Genomic DNA, 22,751 nt, shown 5'->3' on the forward strand with positions numbered 1-22,751 from the left:
GGCTGAGACCCGACTGTACACACACACACACACACACACACACACTCTCTCTCTCAGGGCTGAGACCCGACTGTACACACACACACACACACACACACACACACTCACTCTCAGGGCTGAGACCCGACTGTACACACACACACACACCACACACACACACACACACACACACACACACACACACTCAGGGCTGAGACCCGACTGTACACACACACACACACACCACACACACACACACACACTCAGGGCTGAGACCCGACTGTACACACACACACACACACACACACACTCAGGGCTGAGACCCGACTGTACACACACACACACACACACACACACACACGGCTGAGACCTGACTATCCCCGCTTCAGCTGTGCTTCTGCGTGGCCGCGAGTCCTGGGAGGCTGGGGCGCAGCCCGCACCGGCTCCCTGTGCTGCAGGGGCTCTGACCAGCAGTCTTCTTTCCGTCCAGACGCCCAGTCCGTATGAGGGGAGAGCATGGCCACCGCTGCCCTGTCCTGGGCAGTTGGGAGTGGCTGGTCTTTTCCAGAGGCTGCTGTGTGTACATCAGTTCTAAAGGCTGTGTGTTCCATAAATCGACTTACCTCTCTGCACTGTGATTGTCACGGTTATTTCTTGCTAGCCTAGCCTGGTATTTACATTCCCTTTTTTATGACAGTTATAGATTTTTGTTTGACCAGAACTCTGGTTTGTGATGAAGACACGAATTACCAGAGTCTGCGGCTGAGCTGGGCCTCTAAGACCAGCTGTGAGCAGAGGAAAGGTAAGGTGTTTGTGTTCCAGCACAGCCCCGGGGCCTGGCGACACACTGGGGGTCCTTTCAAGGGTTTTGCTCTTTGTATGTTTAGTCTTAATCAGAGATTACCTTTATTGGAACCAGTTTTACGTATAAAGCAACAGCATCTCACAGCATCAGACTCTGTTTCCATGCCCGACCCTCCTCTCCACTGAGCAGCTGAGTGTGTTGGCATGCCCACCAGGAGTGTGTGGTCACCTTTCACAGTGCCAGGGTACGAAAGCTGGCACTCACGTTCTCACCTTTGAAAGCTTGCAGCTTGAAGGGTCGTATGTAGAGGACTTCCTGTGTTTCCCCCAGAGTGTATTTTGTCTTTTACTCCTCTTGACAGGGTATTTCGTAGAGAAAAAGTCACATTTTGGTGTGGTTTGGGTTGTATCAGCTTTTCTTCTTACGGATCATGCTCAAGATTCAGACAAGAGCAGTTCGCCTAGCCTAGACTGTGAGGTGTTTCTTGTGTTTCCTCTGGAGTCACATCGGCTGGTTCTTGCCTCCGTGTCTCTGATCCACGCAGTCAGTTCTCGTCACTGATGTGCGGTTTGTCTGGATGCAGTGTCCCCGCGCCGTCGTCCTCTGGTGAAGGGCGTGCGCACCTCTGCGCACACCACGGGCTGCGCTTGTCTGGGGCTGTTTCTGCTTCTTCATTGCGTTCTCTCGTCTGTTTTTCCTCCACCAAGAACACACTGTGAGACTTAACATGAAGCAGATGGGTTCCTGCCCCTCCATTCTTCATTCTCAAGGTGGTTCTAACTGTTCTGTTAGGCTTTGCCTTTCTGTGTAGACTTTAGAATGATGTTGTGTACGCATACACAGAAGCTGCCCCTGGTGCTGCTAGGACTTGGTTAACCCTGAACACGAGTTTGTGGAGACCTGAGTCTGCCTGTTGCTGAGTGCGTGTGTCTCCCTTGTTTAGGGTGTCTTTGACGTCGTCAGCCAGCATTGTGTTATTTTCAGCAGACAGACGCTGCATGTGATCTGCTAGAAAGTGTTAGTCACTCAGTCATGTCATGTGATCTCATGGACTGTAGCCTGCCAGGCTTGTCTGTCCATGGCATTGTCTAGGCAGGAATACCGGAGTGGTTTGCCATTTCCTTCCTCAGGGATCCTCCGGATCCGGGGATCGCGCCCGGGCCGCTTGCGTTGCAGGCAGATTCTCACCCTCAGAGCCACCAGGGAGGCCGTTTTGCTAGATCTGTGTCTAAGTGCTCAGTTTAATCGGAGGGACTGCAGTGATTGTGAGGGCGTTGTTCACGCGGGTTTTCACATGCTCGTTTCTAGTGTATACACGTGGTTTATTTTCTGTGCTGCTGTTGAGTCTGGTGACTCACCGATTTCACTTGTTGGTTCCAGGAGTTGTGCGTTTGGTTTTGTCATTACCTTGGAATTTCCCACGTGCAGTCCTGTCGTCTGAAGATACGCGGGTGGGGTGGAGGTGGAGGCAGAAGCCTGGACACTCCCCTCAGTCTCCTGGTGGCAAGGGGGGCGGATTCCCAGGTTGGTGGGGCAGAAAAGGCAGGGGTCCAGGCTCCACAGGCACCTCCCTGGCTGCCCCCACTTTTTAAAAGCAAGTATTCATGAAGAAGCCCCCTCCCCGCCTTCCGCGCTCTCAGATTTTATCCTGTTTTTGGATAAAGCAGTTTTCATTGTGCAAGCGATACCATCGCAAGAGAAGAGCCATTGATCGGCCAGTTTCCATGGGCCAGGCCTGCTTCTGAGCTCTGCACACTCAGGTCATGTGAAGTCGTCATGAAGGGCGGACGCTTCCGCACAGGTGTGGGGACAGGGCACAGCCAGCCCATCCGCTGGGGGAAGCGTGGCTTCTCTCACCAGCTCGATTATCAGTGTAAACTATGTGTTTGCAGGAGAGGTGTGGTGTTTATAATGTTCTGATTGCCGTTGCATTCTGGGGCCAATGTGGTAGTCTTTGGAAATGTGCATTTGATACTGTACTGAGTACAAGTTAGCACTTAATTTCTGTGTATAAGGTTGCTTCTAACACTGACCTATTCTGAAGTTTTTACTGACCTGATTTGGTAGAGGATAACAGAGTTTTCCTTAGTACTTAATGGTTATTCTGAAAAATGTCTTTATGCTAATGTTAAAGTAACTAATGCCAGCATTTGAATGTTCCCCCTTTGAAGGCCGCGCTGGACGGGTGTCTAAAGGATACTGTTACAGACTCGTGCACAAGGATTTCTGGGACAACTCCATCCCCAACCACGTCATCCCTGAGATGTTGGTAACGGACTTTGGTCATCTTCATAGTTGGTTTTTATGGGCAGTTTTACCCAACAGTCTGAGGAGTATATTTTGAGTGTCATATAATTTTGACCCTGGAAACATCACTTGTGACCAGGGTCATCTTGAATGCCAGCACTGGCTTCATCGCCTGGGCCCCAGGCCCCTGAGGGAGTCGCGCCGTGCCAGCGGATGGCCCGAGGAGCGCTGTGCCCAGCCGCCCCGTGCGTGCCTTCCGTCTGTGCCTTCCATCCGTGCCGTCGCCGCTGCCCCTGCCCTCCCCTCCTCGCTCTCTGACCCCCTCCATCATCCGTCTTCCGTCTGTCTCCCGCTCCTCCTCTCCCGCATCTCTCCATCCCTGGTCTCTCTCTCTCCTCCGCCCAGCCCTCTGCCTCTTTCTGTTTTCCTTTCTTAATTCTCTTTACCTCCTCTCTTGCACTGCTTCCTCTGGAGTACTAGTCATGTGAGTAGGTGAGTTGATTTACTGATTTTTCTGTTTCTAAACTCAAGTTCTCTTCTTTTCAGCGTTGTCCGTTAGGAAGCACGATATTGAAGGTGAAGTTACTTGACATGGGTGAGCCCAGGGCTCTGCTGGCCACGGCCCTTTCTCCACCTAGTCTGAGCGACATTGAACGCACCATCCTTCTGCTCAAGGAGGTAGGACCCTCCCATACTTGCTCGTGATGGGAAAAGCTAAGATTTTTTGGGTGAATTTTATAGGTTTCATGATGTGGATATCTTTAAGGTATTTTGATGGTTGTAAATAGTGCTTGCTTGGCTAGGCATTCATGACTAACGGTTGATTCCAGATTTATATAGTAGTTCAGACCAGCTTTGTTAGCCGCTCCTGCTCTCTCGCCACCCGTCACCCACCCCCCACCGGGCTTGCTGTTTGCTGGTGAGGCTGAGAAGCCCTGGCAGGGCCGCTGGGCGCAGTGCGGCCCTGTTCCCCAGCTCTGGCCGCAGGAGCCCTCTCCCCTGCCCTCGAGTCCTGCTCCTCGCCCCCACCAGCCTTCTCCTTCCTGGTGCTGGAGGCCTTGCCCCTGTGGTGGGCTCCGGCTCTGCCCCTGTGGTGGGCTCCGGCTCTGCCCCTGCGGTGGGCAGCCTGGCCAGGCGCCCCCGTCTGCCGGCTGTGTGCGTGTGCCTCCGGCCCTCAGCCTTGGGGTGCTTCTCGTACTTGCTTGGGTGTCCGTAAAACACGCTCCATCCAGTTGAGGACATCTTTCTCCGCATGGGGGCTGCTCCATCTGGCTGTGAATGATGCGGCAGCTGGATATTTGGGATTGGGCCTGCCACGTTCGTTAGCCTGTGAGTTACGTGGAAATAATGAAATGGCGTTCTTGGCTTCAAAAAAACCTTTAGTCTCAGTCTTTAGTAAGCTGACTCAGAGGCCCTGTGGAACCTTGCTCATCCACAGCTGGTCCCTGTCTTAAACTCCCTGCCTGAGGGAAGAAGGGCGTGGGCAAAGCCTCGCTTGCTGACGGCCCTGCTTTGTTTCATGAAGGTGGGAGCGCTTGCGGTGAGCGGGCGGAGAGAAGACGACAACCCCCACGATGGTGAGCTGACCTTCCTAGGAAGGGTTCTAGCCCAGCTTCCTGTCAGTCAGCAGCTCGGCAAACTCATAGTCCTCGGACACGTGTTCGGGTGTCTGGACGAGTGTCTCATCATCGGTGCGTGTGCAGCGGCCAGGCGGTGACGGAGGGCGCAAGGCGAGGCCCTTCTGAGCATCTCACATTGTCTTTGTTTATTCTTTTGATAGCGGCATCTCTTTCCTTGAAGAATTTTTTTGCGATGCCTTTCAGGCAGCATCTTGATGGATACAGGTATTTTCCTCTCGTACTTCTAAGCTGCCGTGTTTTACAGGGAGCAGGTGACGCCCTTTGTTGTCTGTTTTTAGGAACAAGGTGAATTTCGCTGGCAGCAGCAGGAGCGACTGCATCGCACTTGTTGAAGCCTTTAGAGTAAGTCCAGCTCCGAAAGCAGCGACCGCGGGTGTCAGGACACTTTCACGCCCTGTGCCTGTCTTCGTTAGGAGGATTTTTAGTGTTACCGACCCCTGAGACTAAAGAAACTGTTGGGAGAAGTATGTCAGGATGGGAGTCTGAGTCTTTGAAGTTGACTGGAAAAAAATCTCCCAACTGAAAATCCTAATTCACCCACTTAAAAGAATAATTTTAGTATATAGTAGAACTATATGTTAACTTTGATAATTTTCAGAAAGAAAGAACAAATCTGTAAATTGTCTGTGGTCAGGAAAGAGTTTTGACCCCGATGGTTTCTTCGCAGGCGTGGCAGACCTGCAGACAGAGAGGGGAGCTGCGGCACCCGAAGGTCAGTGGCCGTTCCCCGAGTCTCTCTGCTGTGACTGCTGGCGCCGCGGGAGTTGCCTGGGCCCCCGCGCTCAGCCTCATCGCCCGTGCGAACCGGCAGCGCCGGCTCCTGGAGGTGGCGGCCTGTGTGTGGCCGTGCTGCCCGCCGCCCGCCTCCGAGACCGGGGACCCTTCAGTGTCAGGAGCCCCGGCAACTGCCGGGACTGCAGGCCTGGGGGCCACGCCTGGGCTGCCGCTCAAGAGCGGAGGGGCTCGGGGCTTTCCGTCTGCTGCTTCAGCCATGTGCTCCATAGTCGGCTTGGAAAAACCAGCCTTTAGCCATCGTTGTTTGGGGTGGGCACAGGCAGGTTTTGTTCTCCTTCTAAACTGAGCGTGTTCAAAAGATTGCTGGTAGGTATGTGTGTGTAAATTTGCCATGCCCAGATGCATCCTTAGAGCAACTGTCTGAGTTACTCATGAAAGCCGTTGTGTAGACAGTCAGCCCAAAAAGAATAAATGCAAAAAGGCAAAATGGTTGTCTGAGGATGCCTTAGAAATAGCTGAGGGAAGAGGAGAAGCGAAAGGCGAAGGACAAAACAAAAGATAAATCCTTCTGAATGCAGAGTTCCAAAGAATAGCAAGGAGAGATAAGAAAGCTTTCCTAAGTGATCAGTGCAAAGAAATAGAGGAAAACAATAGAATGGGAAAGACTAGAGATCTCTTCAAAAAAATTAGAGATACCAAGGGAACTTTTCATGAAAGTTGAGTTCAGTTCAGTCGCTCAGTCATGTCCGACCCTTTGCGACCCCGTGAATCGCAGCACACCAGGCCTCCCTGTCCACCACCAACTCCCGGAGTTCACTCAGACTCACGTCCATCGAGTCAGTGATGCCATCCAACCATCTCATCCTCTGCCGTCCCCTTCTCCTCCTGCCCCCAATCCCTCCCAGCATCAGAGTCTTTTCCAATGAGTCAGCTCTTTGCATGAGGTGGCCAAAGTACTGGAGTTTCAGCTTCAGCATCATTCTCCCCAAAGGAATCCCAGGGCTGATCTCCTTCAGAATGGACTGCTCGGATCTCCTTGCAGTCCAAGGGACTCTCAAGAGTCTTCTCCAACACCACAGTTCAAAACCATCAATTCTTCGGCACTCAGCCTTCTTCACAGTCCAACTCTCACATCCATACATGAGCACAGGAAAAACCATAGCCTTGACTAGACGGACCTTTGTTGGCAAAGTAATGTCTCTGCTTTTGAATATGCTATCTAGGTTGGTCATAACTTTCCTTCCAAGGAGTAAGCGTCTTTTAATTTCATGGCTGCAGTCACCATCTGCAGTGATTTTGGAGCCCAAAAAAGTAAAGTCTGACACTGTTTCCACTGTTTCCCCATCATTTGCCATGAAGTGATGGGACCAGATGCCATGATCTTCGTTTTCTGAATGTTGAGCTTTAAGCCCACTTTTTTCACTCTCCACTTTCACTTTCATCAAGAAACTTTTTAGTTCCTCTTCACTTTCTGCCATAAGGGTGGTGTCATCTGCATATCTGAGGTTATTGACATTTCTCCCGGCAATCTTGATTCCAACTTGTGTTTCTTCCAGTCCAGCATTTCTCATGATGTACTCTGCATATAAGTTAAATAAGCAGGGTGACAATATACAGCCTTGACGTGCTCCTTTTCCTATTTGGAACCAGTCTGTTGTTCCATGTCCAGTTCTAACTGTCGCTTCCTGACCTGCAAAGGAGGGCACAATAAAGGACAGAAACAGTATGGACCTAACAGGAGCAAAAGAGATTGAGAAGAGGTGGCAAGAATATACAGAAGAACTGTACAAAAAAGATCTTAATGATCCAGATAACCACGATGCTGTGATCACTCACCTAGAGTCAGCCATCCTGGAATGCGAAGTCAAGTGGACCTTAGGAAGCATCACTATGAACAAAGCTAGTGGAGGTGATGGAATTCTAGCTGAGCTATTTCAAATCCTAAAAGATGATGCTGTGAAAGTGCAGCACTCGATATGTCAACAAATTTGGAAAACTTGGCGGTGGACACAGGACTGGAAAAGGGCAGTTTTCATTCCAATCCCAAAGAAAGGCAATGCCAAAGAATGTTCAAACTATCGCACAATTGCACTCATCTCACACGCTAGTAAAGTAATGCTCAAAATTCTCCAAGCTAGGCTTCAACAGTACACGAACTGAGAACTTCCAGATGCACAAGCTGTATTTAGACAAGGCAGAGGAACCAGAGATCAAATTGCCAACATCTGTTGGATCATAGAAAAAGCAAGAGAATTTCAGAAAATCATCTGTTTCATTGACTACACTAAAGCCTTTGACAGTGTAGATCACGACAAACTGGAAAATTCTTAAAGAGATGAGAATACCAGAGCACCTTGGTTACCTCCTGAGAAATCTGAATGCAGATCAAGAAGCAACAGTTAGAACTGGACATGGAACCTGGACTGGCTCCAAATCGGGAATGGAGTACGTCAAGGCTGTATATTGTCACCCTGCTTATTTAACTTACATGCAGAGTACATCATGAGAAATGCCAGGCGGGATGAATCACAAGCTGGAATTAAGATTGCCGGAGAAATATCAATAATCTCAAATATGCAGATAACACCACCCTTATAGCAGAAAACGAAGAAGAACTAAAGAACCTCTTGATGAAGATGAAAGAGGAGAGTGAAAAAGCTGGCTTAAAGCTTAACATTCAAAAAATGAAGATCAGGGCATCTGGTCCCGTCACTTCATGGCAAACAGATGGGGAAACAATGGAAACAGTGACAGACTTAATTTTCTTGGGCTCCAAAATCACTGCAGATGGTGACTGCAGCCATGAAATTAAAAGTCACTTGCTCCTTGGAAGAAAAGCTATGACCAACCTAGATAGCATATTAAAAAGCAGAGACATAACCAAGAAAGATCTGTATCATCAAAGCTGTGGTTTTTCCAGTGGTCATGTATGGATGTGAGAGTTGGACCACAGAAAAAGCTGAGCACTAAAGAATCGATGCTTTTGAACTGTGGTGTTGGAGAAGGCTCTTGAGAGTCCCTTGGACAGCATGGCAGCCCAAGCAGTCCATTCTAAAGGAGGTCAGTTCTGAATATTCATTGGAAGGACTGATGGTAAAGATGAAACTCCAATACTTTTGGCACCTGATGCAAAGAGCTGACTCATTGAAAAAGACCCTGATGCTGGGAAAGATTGAAGGCAGGAGGAGGAGGGGACGGCAGAGGACGAGATGGTTGGACGGCATCACCGACTCGATGGACATGGGTTTGAGCATAGTGCAGGAGTTGGTGAGGGACGGGAGGCCTGGGGTGATGCAGTCCTTGGGGTTGCAAGGAGTCGGATGCGACTGTGTGACTGAACAAAGAGCCAGCCAGTGTTTTTCCTGTTGGTTTATATTCTTCCTTGTGAGATGTATGTATTATCGTAGATGTATCAGTTCTGGTTTGTTACATTAATATTAAATATTATGCTTTTGTGTATTTAAAGGATGAACTTGACTGGGGGCGGTTAAATTACATTCAGATCAAGAGAATTAGAGAGGTAAGTTGTATATTCTTTGAACGCAAGTAAAGGTGACGTTTATCAAGTACCGGCAGTACCCAGGGTGCTGTACAGTGCTGTGCTTAGTTGCTCAGTCGTGGGGGACTCTTCGCGACCCGTGGGTAGCAGTGAGCCTTCCAGGAAGTGCGTCCTGTGTCCAGCGCAAGTAGACTCGATGTGTTGCGGTCACAGTTATGGTTTGTTATTGTGAAAGGACACAGATGACGACCAGCAAAGGTGCAAGGCGGGTGGGGAGGGACCAGGAGAGACCAGCGTCGGCCCGCAGTCGGGGTCTCGCGGCAGGGCCTCTGGGCAGCACGGGTGCTCACAGCCTGCAGGAGACCACAGGCCGGGGGGCACGCTGGCCTTGGCCTGCAGGCTTGTGTTGAGGGCTGGTTACGTGGTCGGGGGTGCGCACCTGGTTGACCTCACTTGCTTGGTTTTCAGCTCCTCTGAAGGTCACATGGATACCCTGTGGCCCAGGCCCCTTGCCCCCCGCCCCACGATGTCGCGCTGCTCCATGAACTGCTTGTTGCGTTTGTGCTGAACCAAGGCCTCAGCTGAACAAAGACGCTCTTAGGGCCAGTATGCCAGGGACCCAGAGCTGACCTGCCCGGAGCCAGACCTTCCTCTGGAATGTCCAGGACGTGGACAGCCGGGCCTGCTGACTCAAGGCCTTTACTGCACCGGTTTGCAAGATGCTGTGTCTGTTTTATTGTATTTTCAGAGAACTGACTCCTGGTTTGATTTGACAGTTTTACTGTGCACGTGTTTTGTGGGAGAGGAAAGGTAAAAGATTTCAGTGGATTGACTTTGGCTTTTTTCCATTAATTTAGTTTTTCTCTGGTTTACTTTTAGTTACTGAGGTGAGAACTTAACTTGTTATCACTTTCAGTCTTTTTAAGCCATGTCTGACTCTTTTGAGGTCCCAGGGACTATAGCCTGCCAGGCTCCTCTGTCCACGGGGTTTCCCAGGCAAGAATATTGGAGTGGGATGGACTTTCAGTCTTTCTAATTAAAAGTAGTTAAAGCTGTGAGTTTTCTTGTGAGCAGTTTGGGTCCGTTGGTCTTTGACATCCCATGTGGGGATGCACGTTCCCTCCCCGCTATAGGGAGCTCACTGCTATCCCTGTCTGAGGCTTATTTTCACTGTTGGCTTTCTCCTTGATTCAGGGTCTTTTAGAAGAGTGTTTGAGTTTCTGGGTAGAAATATCTTTAGATATCTTGTTTTGTTGTTAATATTTTGATTTTTATTGCATTTGGTCAGAAAAGGTGACTTGCATAATTTTAAATTGGTTTTTAATTAGCAAGCTGTATTTCCTGCAGCCTTCTGGGTGATTTCAGTAGTGAGTGTGGAAGTGGCCAGGCTGGGCCCTTCCTGTGTCCCCAGGCTCTCCTCCTCTCCTCATAGGTCAGGACTTCTAAGAGTTTCCGTCCTCACCGTTCTTTTTTGTAGTCTTTTTCCAGTTACCTTTACAGCTGTGGCTTGTATAGTTTTTTCTTTCAGTTCAGTTCAGTTCAGTCGCTCAGTCATGTCCGACTCTTTGCGACCCCATGAATCACAGCACGCCAGGCCTCCCTGTCCATCACCAACTCCCGGAGTTCACCCAGACTCACGTCCATCGAGTCAGTGATGCCATCCAGCCATCTCATCCTCTGTCGTCCCCTTCTCCTCCTGCCCCCAATCCCTCCCAGCATCAGAGTCTTTTCCAATGAGTCAACTCTTTGCATGAGGTGGCCAAAGTACTGGAGTTTCAGCTTCAGCATCATTCCCTCCAAAGGAATCCCAGGGCTGATCTCCTTCAGAATGGACTGGTTGGATCTCCTTGCAGTCCAAGGGACTCTCAAGAGTCTTCTCCAACACCACAGTTCAAAAGCATCAATTCTTCGGTGCTCAGCCTTCTTCACAGTCCAACTCTCACGTCCATACATGAGCACAGGAAAAACCATAGCCTTGACTAGACGGACCTTTGTTGGCAAAGTAATGTCTCTGCTTTTGAATATGCTACCTAGGTTGGTCATAACTTTCCTTCCAAGGAGTAAGCGTCTTTTAATTTCGTGGCTGCAGTTACCATATGCATTGATTTTGGAGCCCAAAAAAAATAAAGTCTGACACTGTTTCCACTGTTTCCCCATCTATTTCCCATAAAGTGATGGGACCGGATGCCATGATCTTCGTTTTCTCAATGTTGAGCTTTAAGCCCACTTTTTCACTCTCCACTTTCACCTTCATCAAGAGGCTTTTTAGTTCCTCTTCACTTTCTGCCATAAGGGTGGTGTCATCTGCATATCTGAGGTTATTGACATTTCTCCCGGCAATCTTGATTCCAGCTTGTGTTTCTTCCAGTCCAGCGTTTCTCATGTTGTACTCTGCATATAAGTTGAATAAGCAGTGATAATATACAGCCTTGATATACTCCTTTTCCTATTTGGAACCAGTCTGTTGTTCCATGTCCAGTGCTAACTGTTGCTTCCTGGGAGATAATTTTGTGGTAAGTTAATTTATGATGCGTTCATAGGTATTTGGATTTGTGTATTCTTGTGTGTATACATTTGAAGTGTGATAAAATAATTTTATGTGAGACAATTCTATTTAAACTAAAGAGGTGTTTTTGTTGAGAGTGACTGTGTAGCCGTTGTTTTTAATCACAAAGCAGCAGTGTGTGCTCCTGGCAGGAGGCTCTGGGAGTGTTCCGAGGGCCTGAGGCAGGGCGGAGGCCGCGGAGGCCCACTCGGCCGCTGGCGCCTGTGTGTGCGTTTGCAGTGCTTCCTGTGAGTGTTTATGAGCTGGGGTTGTGAAGCGTGTGCAGCTTTGTGTCCTGTTGTCTGTCGCACTGTATTGTGTGTCTTTTCCATCCTTTCTTAATCAGCCTCTAGTATCATGGCTCTCAGTAGCTGCAGGGTTTCACCCACAGGCGTAGCAGTATTTCCCAGTGTGGACTGCTTTTCTGGTGCTCCCACTACCCTGGATGGCGTGGTCATCTGGAGACACTGTCCCTGTGTTCTTCTTAGGTGGCCGAGTTATATGAAGAACTGAAGACTAGGGTCTCACAGTTCAACATGTATGTTGATTCCCGGCGGCCTGTCCTGGACCAGGAGTACAAATACAAGCAGAGATTCATCCTGCAGGTACGTGGGGGCGCCCGGACGTCCTTCCTGCTTCCTTCTGCTCCTCTGGGCTCGGTTGTGAGAGGGCTTGCTCCCTTTCTCTGGTACAAGTTGTGCCTCACAGGAGATCTTAGACACGCAGCGTTCACGCTGTGCTGGAGAACAGGAAACACTCCACCCTTGCGTTCAGGTTTCTATGTCACTGAGTTGGTGATCCAGACCCAGTTCTGATCTCTGGAGGCGTGTTTCTGAAGGCTGCTGTCTTTACTGCTTCCAGAGAGATCCTTTCATTTTGGCTTTTAAGAAAGTAAAATTGCTGTTAATATTACGTTGCTTTTACCCTGCATCAGAAAGTTATTTCAACTTTGAGGCCGTGATCAGACTCCCTTGTTGGATGGAGCCTTGTAGGCGTGTGTGGAGGGAAGTGTGTCCTGGAGAGGCAGCCAGTGCTTCTGACTCAGGCTCAGAGGCGGAGGCGGGCTTGTCCTGCGTCCACCTGTTGGCTGACGCACACAGAGTTGGGATCCTGTAACCTGGAGGCTGCTGGGAAACCAATGTCAAATTACTTTAAGGTTGGGACAGTCTTCCTTGGGTGTTGGTTTCAAATGGCATGTTTTTAACTGACGAAGCGGCTCTTTGCAGAGTGCTTTTTAGAAGTGAGCATTGAAGGCAGGCCTGCTGCCCTGAGTCTGTGTGCCCCAGTTGTAACTTTACCTGAACATTTTGGAGAAGGCCTGACCCATGGAAGGAAGTATGTTGAGGAGAAGGTAGAAAATGCTGGCTAGCCCCCAGGGCCCTGTGTGTGCAATCATTTGTGTCCTTGTTCAACTCACCACTGTTTTCTAAACCTCATTCTTTTTCCTAGCTGCACGGTGTGGCTTGTGGGATCTTAGTTCCCCAAGCAGTGATTGAACCTGTGTACCCTGGATTGGGAGAGTGGAGTCTTAACTACCGGACTGCCAGGGAAGTCCCTAAACCTCATTCTGAGAAATAGTCAGGCTCTTTGGAGCAATGATCTTGTAGAATGTGTTTCTGTTACAGGGAAGTAACCAGAATTGTGACTTTCTGGTTGGTTGATTAAAGGTCCAGGTTTTTAAAAAATATTAACTCACCTTTTACATTATGGATGTCATTCTGGGATGAGATTACTGTATTAATGAGACAATGTGATAGAATCATGCTGTTACTTCATGAAAATACATCTGTCTCCCAGGTTGTGTTGGCAGGTGCTTTTTATCCAAATTACTTTACTTTCGGGCAGCCTGATGAAGAGATAGCCACGAGGGAGCTGGCAGGCAAAGACCCAAAGACGACCATCGTGGTAGGTGGGGGGAGACAGTGGCCTTCCCTGGGGGAGACTGGGCGCTCGGTTTTCAGGCAGGCATCATTCCAGTGTGGCCAGTACGGAACATTTTATTTCCCCTTTGTCTCTGTTTGTATAAATGCTTAGTGGATTTTTTTCCCCTAAAGTGAATTTCATGGCTTGTCTGACCTTTTCACATGCCTCCACTGGTTCCTGTCTCACAGACCTGGCCTGAAGAAAGAAGGCCTTGTGGAGTGAAGTAGTCAAGGCTAACCTTGCCTGCCCCATCTCGTTCTGAAGGATTTAACATACTTCTCCATAAATTTAAGAGCAGGTGGTTAATAACTTCATTTTACGCAAAGTGTAAAGGGTTATTTGGTTGGCAACTTTGTACTGCGATTTAAACTCTGATCCCCATTCACACGTAACAGAATCGCCTAGAGAGTGTTTGTTTATTTTGAAATTCAGACTTGAGGCCCCGTGCCACAGAATCTGAACTAGAAGTGTGGCCTGAAAATTAGTGTTTAAATAGCATGAGCTTTGGGCGAATCTCATGGTCAGTCCCAGCGCTCACCACCTATCAACGCTGGTGGACTCTGTGTCTAATCAAACCTGAGCCCAGGGTGACTTCAGGGTCGGCCTCTGGGAGTCGGGCTTTCGTGGGCTCGTGCTGCGACCTCAGCCTGCATCTGCTAAAGGGGCGCGGAGACCTGGCGAGGCTCCCAGCGGTGGCGAGCCCACAGCACTGCGGCCTCTCCTCCCCCACTGGGGCTGTGCTCTGCTAGTGAAGAAGCAGAGTTCACACTGGGGTGGGGGTGGGGGGTCTTGGAGGAGCACCGTGCTTTGTCCCGCGGAGGTGCTCATCAGCTCTGCCTCGCGGTGGGGAAGCCTGGCTGGGCCTCTGCTCTTCCTGATGGCCGTGGTGGACCAAGCGCACTTGGCGCACTTCCTTGGATATGGGACTGTGCTTGCCTGTTCACCATGCGCTCTGCGGGCCAGAATTCCCTCCCGTGTGCTTTGTAACAGCTGAGCTCGTGCTAGTATGGACTGTCCTCTGAGGGCGCCTTTGCTAGCTGCTTTTTACTCATTTTTCTTTGCATTTCACCCTTCGAGTGAGAGATTGGTCATCGCCCTTAATTCATGACGTGGCTGGGGGGTCCGAGGGTGGCTCTGTGACTTGCCGAAAGAGACTGAACAAGGCAGGACTTGAACTCAGACCCGAATCCACAGCCCTTGCTGTTCACTACCTGCTGCCTCTTGTGGAGCTGTGCTGGGCATGGGGCAGGGGCTCCAGGTTTCATACCAGAGTCAGAGCTCAGAACCCAGATGGCCCTGTGGGGAGGGCAGGGTGGGTGTGGGGAGGGGGCGGAGTGGGGAGGGGCGGAGTGGGCAGGGTGGGTGTGGGGAGGGGGCGGAGTGGGGAGGGGCGGAGTGGGCAGGGTGGGTATGGGGAGAGGGCGGAGTGGGCAGGGTGGGAGTGGGGAGGGGGCGGAGTGGGGAGAGGGAAGGAGGGGTTGCCCAGGGCCTCCTGGTTGGGTGTTGCCTGCAGGGTGAGGACCCACTCCCGCCTCTCAGGGGTGTCTGCATTCCCACCACTGCCTGTGTAGACATACCATGTTTGATAAAGATATATAGGCTACTCTGTTATTTTAAGGTGAAATGAAGTCTTTTGTGTATTGGACTTTTGGACTATTTTAACAGGGAAGAATCAGTTTTCATTCCAATCCCAAATTAAGGGCAATGCCAAAGAATGTTTAAACTACTGCACAATTGCACTTGTTTCACATGCTAGCAAGATTATGCTCAAAATTCTCCAAGCTAGGCTTCAACAGTATGTGAACTGAGAAATTCCAGATGTACAAGCTGGATTTAGAAAAGGCAGAGGAACCAGAGATCAAAATTGCCAACATCCATTGGATCACAGAAAAAGCAAGAGAATTCCAGAAAAAACATCTGCTTCATAGACTATGCTGAAGCCTTTGTGTGGATCACAACAAACTGGAAAATTCTTAATGAGAATACCAGACCTACCTGCCTCTTGAGAAGTCTGTATGCAGGTCAAGAAGCAACAGTTAGAACTGGACATGGAACAGCAGACTGGTTCCCAATTGGGAAAGGAGTACGTCAAGGCTGTATATTGTCACCCTGCTTATTTAACTTATATGCAGAGTACATCATGAGAAACGTTGGGCTGGAGAATCACAAGCTGAAATCAAGATTGCCAGGAGAAATATCAATAACCTCAGATATGCAGATGACACCACCCTTATGGCAGAGATTGAAGAGGAACTAACGAGCCTCTTGATGAAAAGTGAAAGAGGAGAGTGAAAAAGCTGGCTTAAAACCCAGCATTCAGAAAACGAAGTTCATGGCAAATAGATGGGGAAACAATGGAAACAGTGAGAGACTTCACTTTTGGGGGCTCCAAAATCACTGCAGGTGGTGATTGCAGCCATGAAATTCAAAGACGCTTGCTCCTTGGAAGAAAAGCTATGAGCAACCTAGACAGCATATTAAAAAACAGACACGTTACTTTACCAACAAAGGTCTGTCTAGTCAAAGCTCTGGTTTTTCCCAGTAGTCATGTATGGATGTGAGAGTTGGACCATAAAGAAGGCTGAGCATCAAAGTATTGATGCTTTTGAACTCTGGTGTTGGAGAAGACTCTTGAGAGTCCCTGGACTACAAGGAGATCAAACCAGTCAATCCTAAAGGAAATCAACCCTGAATATTCATTAGAAGGATTGATGATGAAACTGAAGCTCTGATACTTTGGCCTCCTGATGCAAAGAACTGACTTCTTAGAAAAGACCCTGATGCTGGCAAAGACTGAAGTCAGGAGGAGAAGGGGATAACAGAGGACGAGATGGTTGGATGGCATCACCTACTTGATGGACATGAGTTTGAGCAAGCTCCGGGAGATGGTGTGAAGGACAGGAAAGCCCACTGTGCTGTAGTCTGTGGGGTCACAGAGAGTCGGGCACGACTGAGCGACTGAACGGTGTGGAAGAATTAGCCTTTGTCCGATGTGTGTTCTTAAAGCTTAGTTATTACCCACAGCGGTCGTTAGTCCTTCTGTGCCCTGCTGTGGGGTCCACCTCTCTGGTTAGAGACGGCGTGCTCTGCTCTGTGAACACGGTGACTCGCGGGGGCTCCGGGTCTGCCCCTGCTAACGCCTGCCGTGTTTTACAGCTGAAGCATATCCCTCCCTACGGATTTCTCTACCACCAGCAGCTGCAGTCTCTCTTCAGACAGTGTGGCCAAGTCAAGTCCATCGTGTTCGATGGTGCAAAGTAAGTGGTGCACTTTTGTAATCCACTGCGGCTGCGAAAGAGCCGCGAGGTTTTCACTTTTGCAGGGGCCGGTTCTTGAAACTGGGTGTGTGGGAGAATGGGCCCACACGTCAGAGGGCCGCTGTGGACAGCTCTCGAAGCGCAGCTGCGGTTCATGTAGCTGTGTGTCTGCTCTCAGCCGAGTTCCTCCTAAAGGAGCCGAGCTGTGTGGTTCCGGGTCTGACACCCAGGGTGTTCAGTAGTGTGAGGGGTATGGGCTGACGCTCGGGGGGTGCACTGCACTGGGGTGTGTCTGGCTGAGATTTCACATGTGGGCCAGCCGCCAGAAGTACCCCCAGGAGACTTTGCTTCAGTCATTTAGAACCTGGGGGACAAAGAGCGAGGAGCCAACGGGGATAGGGAATGGGAGGAGGCTGGGAGGCAGGGGAGGGATGTCGTGGGCTCGGCTTGTTCCACCTCTTGAGTTGGGAACACTCAGGGAAGAGGAGAATCATGGTGATCTAGAGTCTTCGAAAGAAATGATCTCTAAGGAGAGACCTGGGCGCCTTCTAGAGACAGCTGGTGGGACCGGAATGGATGTGCGTTAAGGGAGCCCCAGGCAGGTGGGGGTCAGTGGAGGGGGCGGAAAGGGAGCTGAGGCGGGACAGTGGAGTTGGGAGGGGGACTAGGGGTGGAAGGACAGTGGAGCCGGCCGCTCTTACCAGCTCAGGGCTCCGGCTCCCCCAGGCTTGCGCTCTCCGGGACAGCAGCTGGAGGGTCACGAGTCTGTTTCTGAGTGTGATGTTTGACCTGGGCAGTTTTGACATTCATTCACCAGCAAATGTGAACGAGAGGGTTTTCCCGTTTATACCAGGGAGTGCCTGGCGGGCACCCACACTGCGTGTTTGATTCTTACCCCTTGGGAGGGGTGGGCTGGCAGGACCCTGCGGAGCGGGGCGGTGGAGGCCGTGCCTCAGCTTCACTGTGATAAACCGGGTGTTTGAGGGGGGCCAGAAAGATCGCTGAGCTGCTCAGCTGTGTGCTTTTCTCTCTCTGCATTTTATTCTACAATAAAGTAGCAAAACCCAGACCTATCACTTTGTTCCAATAATGACAATTAAGATTTCTTAGCTGGACATTCCACTTGAAGTCGGTCTTTATTTCACATTATACTGCATGATACGTGAGGACGATACTGGCTTTTAATTTAATGGTATGTCATTGTAATTTTTATTGCTCTTAAGTGAGTAGTTTCCTCTTGAATACATCTTCTTGATTAACCCTGTGATGAGAAGTTAGTTACTAGGTAGTTTTGAGGAGATGTGTAGCTGAAAATCTTTTATCTGAACTTGAGAGAAATTAATATACACTTAACTCTGTTTCAGACGCCTCATAAGCTTATTTTTTATCTGTATTTGTGGAGCAGAGCCTTTGTGGAGTTTTCACGCAATCCAACAGAGAGGTTTAAAACGCTCCCTGCCGTGTACATGGCCATCAAGATGTCTCAGCTCAAAGTGTCCCTTGAACTCAGTGTTCACTCTGCAGAGGAGATTGAAGCGAAGGTGCAAGGAGGGGCCGTGTCCAAGCTCCGGAACACGAGGTAGGCTCAGGAGGCTGGTGGGCACGACTCTGTCCTGCTGCCTACACATTCTCAAATGCCACTTTTGAGAAGCTGCTTAGCCGTGCTGAAGGTCACACACTCGCACTGGCCTGGGCTGCCGTGTGCGCTCGCACAGGTCACTCGACCTCTCTGAACCTCAGCGTTTGCGTCTGTGTGGTAGCTGTGGCACCTGTGGTCAAGGCTGCCGGGGAGTGGGCGGAGTCGCCGTGTCATTTTCAGTTGAGTCGAGGGGACTGAGCCTGGTGCCAGCCCCCTTTCTTCCTCCTTCCCGTCGCTCCTTTTCTCAAGCACAAGAGGGTCTTCCTTGTCCTCAGCAGAGCTGACCCGGCACGGAATGGCGGCGCCCTTGGGAGCTCCTGGCAGGCAGCGCAGGGGTTCCGCCCGGCCCCGGGCGCTGCCGTGCGGTTGGCGGCTCTGCGCACCTTGGGCCGACCTGAATGCCCTCGGCGTCCCCGGTGGGAGCACTTTCGGTTGTGCCCGCAGAGCTGCAGTCCTGTGTCTTTCCTCTCAGTCATCTTGTAAGCCCCCGAGGCACCCAACCCGAAGTCGAGGAGTGGGGAGGAAGGGAAGTGTGGCCACGAGTGTGGCTGGTGTGGGATGACCTGACTCTGAGGGTGGCAGCTGGGTGTGCTGAGTCTGGGGCCACGTGCAGCACACCCGTCCCGCTGCCTGGCTGCCTGGGCACCTTACTTAACAGACGGGTCTGCGGACAGGGCAGAGAGGCGGGTCAGGGTCTCTCATCATCCTTCCTCTTCATGGAAGAATAAAATTACTAGGGAAAAAAGGAAACCTTTTCTCAAACTTGAGTTGTATCTCCTCACATTTTAGCATTGGCTGTGTTGCTGCTTTAAGGGATGAATGATAACTGGATTTTTTAGAAACCACGTATGTGTTTTCTAATGACATGACTTCATGACCTAGGCGTGGACTTCTTAGTGACATGACGCAGCCGTCGATTCTTACGGTTTTCTAAAGGTCAGGGTCACTCACCTCTGAACCCACAAGTCAGGAGACCTTGCAGTTCCCAGATTTAGAATTTATATCCTTTAAAGCAGAATTCCGTGACAATCTTGAGCATTAGCATGTGTTTGTAGAGGGTGGTGTGTGACTGTGGGGTGCACCCCCTGCCCCAGGGCAGCGCAGGACACCGGCAGAGTCTCTCGTGGGAGATGAGGTGCAGTTCGTCGTCCCTGGCTGTGTCTCATTAAACCTCTTTTCCTGTAGTAGCCGTGGACTAGTGCGAGCAGTCGCCTCACATACGTAAGCACACGCGTGTTCTTTGTGACACCTCTGTTGCACTAGTTCGAGCAGTCGCCTCACGTACGTAAGCACACGCGTGTTCTTTGTGACACCTCTGTTGCACTAGTGCGAGCAGTCGCCTCACGTACGTAAGCACACGCGTGTTCTTTGTGACACCTCTGTTGCACTAGTGCGAGCAGTCGCCTCACGTACGTAAGCACACGCGTGTTCTTTGTGACACCTCTGTTGCACTAGTGCGAGCAGTCGCCTCACGTACGTAAGCACACGCGTGTTCTTTGTGACACCTCTGTTGCACTAGTGCGAGCAGTCGCCTCACGTACGTAAGCACACGCGTGTTCTTTGTGACACCTCTGTTGCACTAGTGCGAGCAGTCGCCTCACGTACGTAAGCACACGCGTGTTCTTTGTGACACCTCTGTTGCACTAGTGCGAGCAGTCGCCTCACGTGTGTAAGCACACGCGTGTTCTTTGTGACACCTCTGTTGCACTAGTGCGAGCAGTCGCCTCACGTACGTAAGCACACGCGTGTTCTTTGTGACACCTCTGTTGCACTAGTGCGAGCAGTCGCCTCACGTACGTAAGCACACGCGTGTTCTTTGTGACACCTCTGTTGCACTAGTGCGAGCAGTCGCCTCACGTACGTAAGCACACGCGTGTTCTTTGTGACACCTCTGTTGCACTAGTGCGAGCAGTCGCCTCACGTACGTAAGCACACGCGTGTTCTTTGTGACACCTCTGTTGCACTAGTGCGAGCAGTCGCCTCACGTGTGTAAGCACACGCGTGTTCTTTGTGACACCTCTGTTGCACTAGTGCGAGCAGTCGCCTCACGTACGTAAGCACACGCGTGTTCTTTGTGACACCTCTGTTGCACTAGTGCGAGCAGTCGCCTCACGTACGTAAGCACACGCGTGTTCTTTGTGACACCTCTGTTGCACTAGTGCGAGCAGTCGCCTCACGTACGTAAGCACACGCGTTCTTTGTGACACCTCTGTTGCACTAGTGCGAGCAGTCGCCTCACGTACGTAAGCACACGTGTGTTCTTTGTGACACCTCTGTTGCACTAGTGCGAGCAGTAGCCTCACGTACGTAAGCACACGTGTGTTCTTTGTGACACCTCTGTTGCACTAGTGCGAGCAGTAGCCTCACGTACGTAAGCACACGCGTGTTCTTTGTGACACCTCTGTTGCACTAGTGCGAGCAGTAGCCTCACATACATAAGCACACGCGTGTTCTTTGTGACACCTCTGTGCCTTTTAAGATAAGTGGTGTCTAACAGGGTGAACGTGGACTTCCAGAAGAAGACAGTTGATCCCGTGCAAGTCTCCTTTAACATGGTGGACCAATCGCGGACCATCACAGACCTGCTCCTAACAGTGGAAGTCACAGAGGTGAGAGCGGTGCGACCCGGGCGTTGGAGCTCTTCTGTCGTCTCTATTTAGAGCCGCCCCGTCGAGTGCACGGGGCAGTGGACGTGGAGGTGCAGCCGCAGACGGCCCATGTACCTTAGTCACCCACGCCGCACCCGTGGCAGCGAGGGCTTAGTCCTCAGGTTGCTTAGGGTCGGCCCTCTGTCCATGGCTCCTCGCATCCTCACATTCGACCGGCCGTGGACCGTGTGGTCCTGTGTCTCACAGTGGAGAAGCCTCCCGGTGAGGGGCCCTCACGGTGCACACCAGCGTCATCAAGGGCATCGCTAAAGGCCACCAGGAGTCCGTCTGGGTGAGCTCGAGTCACTTTCACTCGCAAATTCAAACGTGGCTGTAACAGAACAAGAAACACAAGTGTTCATCCTAGAATCAAAGTTTAATTTTCAAAATGGTAGTACATTTGAAATGCCGAAAAACACCAGTTTAGCAACAGGCACAGGTAGGACGTCACTGGCGTGGCGCTGTTTGCCTGTAATTCAGTTGTATCAGCAGAGCTGGCATTGGCAGCAGCGTTCGTTGGAGTGTAGTTTTTACTTCTTCAAAATAAAATTTCAGTTAAAATGCCGCAGGCTTCCTAGCAAATGCGTGGTCCCCTTCCCTGGGAGACTCCGCCTAGCAGCCTGGCCTCCCGCCGCCTGGAGGGCCGCAGCAGTGCGGCCTGGGCTGTGTGGTGGCGGCAGCGGGCGAGGCCGTCCGCACTCCGCCCCACGCTCCGGGGGGGCTCTGTGGGCTCGGCGGGTCCTGGGGGCTGGTCGGATGGGACAGCCCTGACCTCGTGTGGCCCCAGGGCCTGCAGTGCTGGTGCGCGTCACACTCCCTCACCTCACTTGACCGGAGCCCCCGTTTCCTCATAAGCACCGACTCAAAGCCTGGAGAACCTTAGGGACCAGGGAATATAGCTTGTGACCTGCGGTGGTCGGCAGGGGGGCACGCCAGGCCTGCAGCAGGCGCGCCTGTCCCTCTGGACGGAGATCCTCTCCAGGGTTTGTTTCCTCCTCCTCCCCTCTAGGTGGTTGAAGTGGGACACTTCTGGGGGTACAGGACCGATGAGAAGAACTGGGAGTTTCTGAAGAGTCTGGCTGCCGAGATAAACCGCCTCACGCTGGTGCCCCTGCCTGTCCACCCCCACCCCGACCAGGTCTGCCTGGCTCCCTTCGCCGACAGTGATAAAGAAAGCTACTTCAGAGCCCAGGTCCTCTATGTTTCTGGAAATTCTGCCGAGGTATGTTTTTCTGTAGTAAATCTTGCAAACGGAAATGAGGCAGACTCAAAGCAGTTGACAGAAAGATTTTTGTCTTTTCTCGTGGAAACTAAATATAAAATAGTTACAATTAGAGAAGTGGTGCAGTCGGAAAGCCCCTTCCCTCAGTGGCCTGAGGACTCGCCCTGTCCTGGGAGTCCCGAGGAGTGGGCTTGGCTGGGGCGGCCGCGTCTGGACTCCTGGCCGGGCCTGCACTGACGCACACCCGGCCTCCTCTAGGTGTTCTTCGTGGACTACGGGAACAGAGCGCGCGTGGCGCTGGGCGTCCTCATGGAGATGCCCTGCCAGTTCCTTGAGCTGCCCTTTCAGGTGAGGGGGACACATTGCGGTGGCCTGAGCGTGTGAAGCTGGAGGGGTCTTGGAGGTCAGGGCTCGCCCCTCAGCTTGCAGATGGGCCAAGACCCAGAGCAGGAAGGCCCTCATTTTGTTGTGCTCCCCAAGTCTGGTTTCTGCTTTTTCCCTGAGATATGTTGCTGTAGATGTTTTTGCTGATAGTGCTTCTGGAGCAAGTTAAAGTACATGGAGGGTTTCAAACTTCGTGAAGTTTATAATGCTTTTCCACCTGTGCTTTGT

General features: G+C 51.1%; 1 protein-coding gene across 2 annotated transcripts in view; it reads left to right on the plus strand.

Annotated features, from left to right (window-relative positions):
- Positions 1 to 22,751, plus strand: part of TDRD9 (tudor domain containing 9) — a 110,354-nt gene that overhangs the window by 53,593 nt on the left and 34,010 nt on the right. For both annotated transcript variants that reach the window (XM_061395511.1, XM_061395510.1), the window contains exons 13-27: positions 677 to 781; positions 2,956 to 3,053; positions 3,578 to 3,709; positions 4,557 to 4,722; positions 4,812 to 4,875; positions 4,950 to 5,013; positions 5,339 to 5,383; positions 8,873 to 8,926; positions 11,939 to 12,055; positions 13,248 to 13,355; positions 16,530 to 16,630; positions 18,036 to 18,209; positions 20,767 to 20,878; positions 21,927 to 22,139; positions 22,398 to 22,487. In XM_061395511.1, the coding sequence (XP_061251495.1) occupies positions 677 to 781; positions 2,956 to 3,053; positions 3,578 to 3,709; positions 4,557 to 4,722; positions 4,812 to 4,875; positions 4,950 to 5,013; positions 5,339 to 5,383; positions 8,873 to 8,926; positions 11,939 to 12,055; positions 13,248 to 13,355; positions 16,530 to 16,630; positions 18,036 to 18,209; positions 20,767 to 20,878; positions 21,927 to 22,139; positions 22,398 to 22,487 (1,643 nt within the window). The remainder of the gene's footprint in view (positions 1 to 676; positions 782 to 2,955; positions 3,054 to 3,577; positions 3,710 to 4,556; positions 4,723 to 4,811; positions 4,876 to 4,949; positions 5,014 to 5,338; positions 5,384 to 8,872; positions 8,927 to 11,938; positions 12,056 to 13,247; positions 13,356 to 16,529; positions 16,631 to 18,035; positions 18,210 to 20,766; positions 20,879 to 21,926; positions 22,140 to 22,397; positions 22,488 to 22,751) is intronic.

This window comes from Bos javanicus, chromosome 21 (genome assembly GCF_032452875.1).
Source record: "Bos javanicus breed banteng chromosome 21, ARS-OSU_banteng_1.0, whole genome shotgun sequence".
Lineage (NCBI taxonomy): Eukaryota > Metazoa > Chordata > Mammalia > Artiodactyla > Bovidae > Bos > Bos javanicus.